Genomic DNA, 8023 nt, shown 5'->3' with positions numbered 1-8023 from the left:
AGAAGTCATGAAAAATGAGCAATGCCCTCGCCAGGACTCAAACCTCAGACCTCTAGAATACGAGCCGAGTGTGCTGACCATTACACCACGAAGGCCTGTATTCGACAGGTCCGAGGTTCGAGTCCCGGCGAGGGCATTGCTCATTTTTCAGCTCTCCTGCTTCCAAAAATACCTAATGTCTATACAGTAATTATTCATTCTTCAGCATGTCATTAATAAAGAAAAACAAGTACTGCAGATAATCAGAAATGAATTTTATTGGCAAAATATATAACTTTTTCTCTTAAAATTTATACATGTTGTTAAAGCTGCTAAGACTAGGTGGAAGAAACAAAAAAATCACTATTCGTGTTTATTATACATAACATCGACAAAAATCACAAATCTATTCATTCGTTACTCTGCAAAAAACTAAGTTTCAATTTTTCACCCGTTGTTGATTTTAAGAAGAAATCGAATCAGACCCCTGTACAATAGTTTTCGTATGTTTATCTCAAAGAATATACACTTCTTTTTCTTAGTGTCACGATAAACATCCAAAAAAGTCATACGCGATGAACGTAATAAAAACAACAAAGAATTAATATTTTTGTGGCATCCACGATATAGTTAATATCACAACAGAGGGGGGAAATATAGAAATGACAGAAAAAAGAATGTTTAATATGAAAAATGCAACAGACAAAAAAGAAAATCTTCGTACAAAAATAAATCGTATTTCTTCTCTCAAGAAACAAAAACAAACCAAGAGCATAGAAGGAAATAGTTACAATAGAACTCACACCCAAATAAGCCTGTTATTATGTTCTTTTCTGTATCGCAGTTCAGACGAGTTTTAAATCTTATTCGGAAGATACACTCTCACTTGCGTATCACTTAAACAAAAAGAAAAAGAAATAATAATAATTAAAACTATTTTGAAATATCCACTAGTATAATGTTACAAAAAGTATGACAATTCAACTCTCGAAATGGCCATGTACCTGACGCAACTGTATCGAAATGACGTAGTATTCGTGTATGAATATGTCTAACCTATTATGAGACGTAGAAGAGACTGCAAAAATCTCCTCGATCAAAAAGCCAAGAATAGTGCAAGCTCAGTGATTCATTTATTGTGACAATGCGCCAAGTCATAAAGCCATTACTTGTGAAAGTTTTCTTGGCCCAAACTAGGTCTTCCTACCTGTTCAACTGACTTACTTTCATAACATTTTAGGCTGTTTCCAAATTTGAAGGTTGCCCTCAAGGCAATTTTCTGAAGTAACTAATATTTGACAGAATATGAGACAGGTAGGTTGTTCCTAAATTTAAAGATCATTCAAGGAACAAGGAACGAAGATTTTTTAACATAATCGATATTCCACAGAATATGAGATAGGTACTTATCGATATACCGAAAATAAAGTTTTAGGCTTACTTCCAGATTCAATGTACAGACACATTAAGTTTTGAAATAGACTATTTTCAAGGGTGCATTCTGAAAATTAAATGGTCACAAAACAGTAAATAATAAAATATAAATAATCTAGTTGTGGACCCGTAAAAATGGAGACAAGCGAAAACTAATTAATAATTAATGTAATTAAAATCATAAAATTAATTTACTAATCTGAATTTGTAATGTTTTTATATTATTTAAATTTTGCGAGCTGTTGCCATGTAACTTGGAGGAAAAAAAAAAACCACGGTGTCTTTCTGCACAGGTTACGCTCTTTCTAATAAATGCTTTTCAAACTATAAATTATAACAAAAGAAGGTACGTGTAAACTCATCTACGATACATTGTTTTTCTTTGAAAAAATTTACCTAAAATAAACTCCTCGATTCAGTGCTGATTGATCAGTGTATTCTGAGTTTTAAAGATATACCCGCTGAAGGATCCTTCGGATGAAAAAAATAACAAGCATTTCATCATATATATTGCAAAGGGTGATATAAAAAAAGTAGCGACATGTTTATATATGACAAAATATTCACTCCATGTAAATATATCCTTTAAATATATTAACATCTTAATATTTATAATCTTTGCCACTTGCCATATTTCTGGAAGCTGCTGGACATCACCAACTGATGGATGCTTAAAAGAGTGCACCCCTTTATAACGGTGTGAACACCTTTATGAAGGCTGTCCCATGTAAAGCAGGATGTTGTAACAGTGCTACGGCACCATGGTATCGATAGAAGTTTATTGCTAAGGTAAGAAAGTAAGCATTGGTTTGTATCAAGGTAGGGTATAACAGGACTACGCCAGAGAATGTTTTTTACTTTGCGTTTCTGAATAATTCAGTAAAGCGGAGGAAGACGTAACAAACAAGTCATTTTTAATGCAAAATCATTTCCATTTCACAATGCAAATAATTCCTCGACATTCTTGGTTGAAAGTTCTTTTTAATTCGCAAACAGCATTATGCTATTAATATATAAAGAATAAATGCTAGTCACGTAATCCCTTATCATCACAAACCTTTTTCTAAACGATATTTTATTTTTAGTTACTTAGTAATGCAAACATTTCGCTTTTCAATTTGTGAACGGTCCGGAATATACTTCTCGATTTTATCATAAAAATGTCTCGGCCAATTTTTGCTATACGGAATTTTGGATTTTATTTTTAATAACGAAATTTCCCTAAATACGTACAGAAATCAGAGGAACATATAAAAAAGTTAGATTTCGTGATATTTATAAAATAATTTCTTTGAAATTTAAAAACGCCAAACATGAGTTTTTGCGTCATTTAGAACACTTCTGTAACTGGAAATAAATGTCTACCACCAGCGATTGCGATAATAAAAGCCCAGTAAGAACTTTTGTGAACACGGTTATGAAAATAAAAGAATAATTTTTATTTTTATAACCGTATTAATAATAAAAGAATAAAATTTTTTACTAGTTTCAAGCAGCTGAAGATAGTAATAAACGAAAAGCTTAGTTTTATTGAACATTCTAAGCAAATACGTAGAACTCAAATAATATATGAAGATTTTAGAACACTTTTAACCTCCGTAACAATGAAAAAAAACTACCATCCTGAAAGACATATTTATGAGCATCCTTATAGCCAATATAATGTATGGTACAGGAAGATGGGGCTGCCGCTTGGACGGGATAATCTGATTAAAACGAAAACTGGACTCACCGAGATGAAGATTAAGAAGATGAATGCTTGTAATTACAAGAACATGCTCGCAGTTACAAGGAGTGTCCCGACTGAAATTGCTTGCATTTTGACCAATGTACCGCCTCTCTCAATACAGTATGAATTCTACTGTAGTAAAATTTTAATAAAAAAATGACTTAACAAGTAGGATGATGTTAAGATTGGAAAAGAAATATTAAATCTCGAAGATGAAGAAAATATTCCTTCAGCAAAATAGAATGGAATTCTGCATGACAGATAATATCTGGAAAATGATTATTTATACAGAGAGTTCTGGATTTGAAAAAGGGGGCGCTGTCAACTCCCCTGTACTTTTCTTCTATGAATGAGAAACAGATAGAATAAAGGCTACTTTGGAAATGGAACATAACTATTAACCAGGTTGAATAATATACTCAAAATCAAACACTGATCTCGTTAAGAATAAATTGACAAATAAACATAAAAACAATTGACGCTTTTACTGTGGTATAGCTGCTCTCCCGCCCAAACTATCGAAATGTGCAGATTATCAACAAAGAAAAATATTTTAAATGGATTTAATAAAGTACACAAAATTCAATTATACAAGATGAAAGTTCATGCAGGTATAATATGTAAAATAAGAGAACCTACACATTACTCAAAGAAGCTGCTTGGGAGATGACTTAGAGAAGTACAAGGATCAAGAAGGACAGCCATCACTAAAAAATGTGGGACTAATGAAAATTTCTCCAAAAAATTATAAATATTATGAAATACATTAAAATATGAATATCTTTTTCAAAAGATTTTTTAATCAAGGTCTGACAGATCATAATTTATCTTAAGTAAGACTCCCGGCTTACATAAGAAGACCTCAAGTTCAAAATCAAGAGAATTGCTTGGCTATAAGGCAAACGGAGATGTTAGGCACTTTGTCAAAACCCGAAAAGCAAGCAATTCTACTGCTGATTTTAGTGCAGAAAATGTTTTAAAAGATTATAATATAGCAAAAACGTTTGAAGAAGAAATAATGAAATTTTAAATATAAATAAATAGTAGCTTGCATAGAAGTCTGAATGAAACTGCTTTTTTTTTATTATTATTTGAGTAAAAGTTTACATTTTTTTAACTTGTACGTAATTTATTTAATTAACGTACAGTTTTTTTATTTACTTACATTTGTAATTTATTTAATTTACGAGAAATACTTACCAGTCCAGTTGTATAGATTTTAGTTCTTTTATTTTTACTATTACTCAGAACTCATGTTTGGTATTTATTAAGCAGAATAATTTAGAGATTTAGGTATTTTCTTACCAGAGAATAAATATGGAATTAGTAATAGTTGCATACGGCCGGGTCGTTGGATGCCCACGTTTGTTGGATAGACAATGCTCCGAAATAGAGGCAAAATTTTACTAAATGGGCTGGAACTTTGCTACTGTCTGTCTACGAAAAGAAGAGCTCCTGCCACAGTGTCTGGGGGGATGGCGGTCGCTATACCAACAGGGCTAGTATATTTCAAATAGGGGCCAACCAAGGGTTGCCAATTCATCTTTAAATGCGCCAAGATGGCAAATTGAAAAACCCTCTACAGAAAATGGGTCAAAGATCGTTTCTACGGCAACAGACAGGTGCAAACTAATTGGCGAGGAGAACTTTTCTTATGATAGATACACTGTACTAAAAATACTCTGTTTGCATAAATGTTATGCCAGCATAAAAGTGCTGGCACCTTTTGAATGGGATATTTTCAAATTGAAAACTCATATTCTTAAAAATGTGCACGCATCTTTAACGTCAGAACACCACTGAGAAGGTTTATGTCGTGACGTGCGTTGGACAGCTTTCACAAGCATGCAAGCAACATTATACAGTAGTCTCCAGCACAGCAGCTTTTGTTAAATTTTGCGGAAGAGAATCCTAAAAATTAGAATATTTTTTCGTATTCTACATTTAGACATAGTAATGTTTCTTAAAATGAATTTCTAACGAATTTCTTCTAATTTACAATACATAAGGCTTGTATTTAATGACCGCCATGCATTAGGGATAGCAAACAAATGACAGTTAATAAATATGGAAGCAGATTTTACTGAATAAGTGGTGAAGAATAAACTTGTTACGTTTCGTGAAGTATTGTTTTTTTTTTTTTCTTCTTTTTACATATAAACATGTTGTAGTATTTTACACCCACCCTTATACAATAGCAGAAACTTCAGAATGAAAAATAGGACTCAGATTATTGGTATTTTTAAGTTCCAAGCTATATATGTAGCAGACGTAATCTTCTTAATAGAATCGTACTCGATTCTCAGCCATTGTCACTTGCACCAAAGACAAGCAGCCAAAATTTGCAGTCAGTTTTAGCCACGGGAAGGACTTGTATTTAAATTCACAACACTGGCACAACAGGAAAACTTAGATGGTCTTACAGCGTAGCTATAGAAAATAAAAATACCGTGTTGTTCTGAACTTAAAATATAAACACTCGAATTATGTCCACGAGTATGAACTTCAGGCGACCACAGATATGGGCTACACGAAGTTCGGCTGTTAGTGATCAATAACCGAAACAATAATTACAGTACCCTGTACATTAAATAACTATCTATATGTATATTAGACGATCTCCGTCAATTTCACTGTTCGTGCGCATAAGGCATTATCAATGGACGGCCATCTGATGAAGTCCCATATAAAAATTAATTCTCGTAAGTGTCGAACTCATTTAACAACATACGAGGCTAGCAGTTTTCTTCACGTCACAAGGAAAGTCACATAGACTGCATCTCTGATGTCACTTGATATCTCTTGAAAATCTTTCCTTCGTTAGTGACACCCTAACTTTAACACAGGAAAGTGCCTAGTTTCTAGTTTACCTAATTCTGTTGGAGCAACTGTACACCCTAGCTATACGTCTTTTGGTGATACCTGAGGAATTCTAGATTCAGCATCACAATGAAAATTGTCCAATAACAGCTGGCAATGCAAGAACTACGACCAGGATATCTACTATTTTCATCATCGTCATCGCTGAAGTACACATTATCGATGTCACTCGTTTTGTTGCTCTTTTGCAGTTGGACAGGAACTTGCTTGGTAGTTTCGATACTGGATCGTGAAGTAGTTACCATGGATCTGGATTTGGTTGTGGATGATATTTCTGAGCATTCCAGGTCCAGCAAATGGACAATCTCCAAAGTACTGTTCTTTTCTTCTGTATTACTGCACTGCATTTCCTTAAGTTCTCGCAAGAAAAGGGGACTCTTGACCTCCTTCATATAGATTTTGACCCACAGCAAGCCACAGTCGCACTTAAATGGATTTTCTGAAAAGATTAAAAAAAAAAAAAAAAAAATCAATGTTTATTACTATGTATATGTATATGTTATCAGCAAAGTATCAAACGCCGACATTAGAATGTATACAATTTTGGACTAGGCAAAGTATGAAATATGAGTATTATTACATACCTTTCCCTAGGCATTGTATATAATACATAGGCATTCTATAGAATGACAAATGCTATTTAGGCAAAGTATGGAAAAAGGATCTGATAAGGCTAATACATGTTACCGGCAGAGTAATAAAACGCCAGCATTCTATAGAATATAGATTATAAATAATTATAATTATAATTAGCTAACATATTATAATAATTATAATTAGCTAACATATTGAGCGAATCACCTCACCCCTTGTCGACGTCCAGGAATATGAACTCGCACAGTAGTTCCTAAAGAAGTGGGAAACTATTTTTCCGAATTCATTTTTTTAGGGGGGGTTGTATTTCTAGATACATTTTAGAATTCATTTTCAGCTTTGAAACAAAGGGTGCACAAAATATCCATTTTATCATCCTTACTAGGAAGGCAACAATAGGTACGAATTTTTTGACATTTTTTTTCATGCAAGTGCATCACTCTTTTCCTTTAAACACACACAAAAGGTATCAGAAACGGAATGTGTGAAATATTGAATGAATTGAAGTACACATGATATTCGAAACAAATCGGAAATGGATTTCATACTTTTCCGGTTTCTCCTTTAACATTCTATAGAATGCCCAGGAAATGTGTGAAATATGGGAATCGTTTTGTACATTGCCGGCTAATTTTAGCATTCTATACAATGTCTATACTACAACAGGCATTGCATAGAATGTCGGATTTCAAACTTTGCAGGTAACATACATATATATATATTCATTCCCTAAAATATAATATCCTCAGAATGATGCCCTGTTTAAGTTGCTATATTCCTGAAAATACTGGAGATATCTTGAAGATATTGATTCTCAGATATCATTAAAAACTCATAGCTTAGCATATTCAAGGTATTTTTAAGTCGCAAAATCTCAGGATCTAAGAAGGCTGATTCTCAGGCATTTCCAGGACTCCATTACTTACTAGGCTTCAGAATGTTCATACTTCTTAAAGACTTCCGCAGTCAGACAATCTGAAGATATTAATTCTTAGCTCTCCTGAAAATTTTAGCTTTTAAAATCTGAAATGAAATATGAAAGTGTGCACACTCTTTATTTTTCATATAAGTTTCATTTTCTAAGAGTTAGTTACTGAAATTCACTAAGAAATAATATTGATATCTCTGGATTAGACTTGCAGGAAACAGATACCTTCATGGAGGACATATGACTCATGGACTTCATGGAGGACTTAAAAAACACCTGTTCGTATTCACGTTTAGGGAAAACCGTAAAAAGTTCCAGGTAGCCAGACTGTTCACCCAGATTGGAACCTGAATCGAGTTACCAGTGTTCAGCGATTTAACCACTTGGTCATTGGCGGGCTACCTTCTTTTCGACATGCTGTTAATTTATTTTTAGATATACTAGTATCTATGCTTTTCATATTAAGAAAGCCTTTTTTG

The 8023-nt window shown here is 33.3% G+C and overlaps 1 protein-coding gene across 1 annotated transcript in view; it reads right to left on the bottom strand.

Annotated features, from left to right (window-relative positions):
* Positions 1-239: 239 nt before the first annotated feature.
* LOC118195829 (uncharacterized) overlaps positions 240-8023 on the bottom strand; it is a 112779-nt gene continuing 104995 nt past the window's right edge. The window contains exon 3 of the mRNA XM_035367165.2: positions 240-6461. Within this exon, the coding sequence (XP_035223056.1) occupies positions 6040-6461 (422 nt within the window). The 3' untranslated portion in view covers positions 240-6039. The remainder of the gene's footprint in view (positions 6462-8023) is intronic.

The sequence above is a fragment of the Stegodyphus dumicola genome, chromosome 6 (assembly GCF_044657685.1).
Source record: "Stegodyphus dumicola isolate Sdum_Otavi_A_Nest chromosome 6, ASM4465768v1".
NCBI lineage: Eukaryota > Metazoa > Arthropoda > Arachnida > Araneae > Eresidae > Stegodyphus > Stegodyphus dumicola.
Note: the sequence above shows the minus strand (reverse complement) of the source record. Positions and strands in the feature narration are given on the sequence as shown.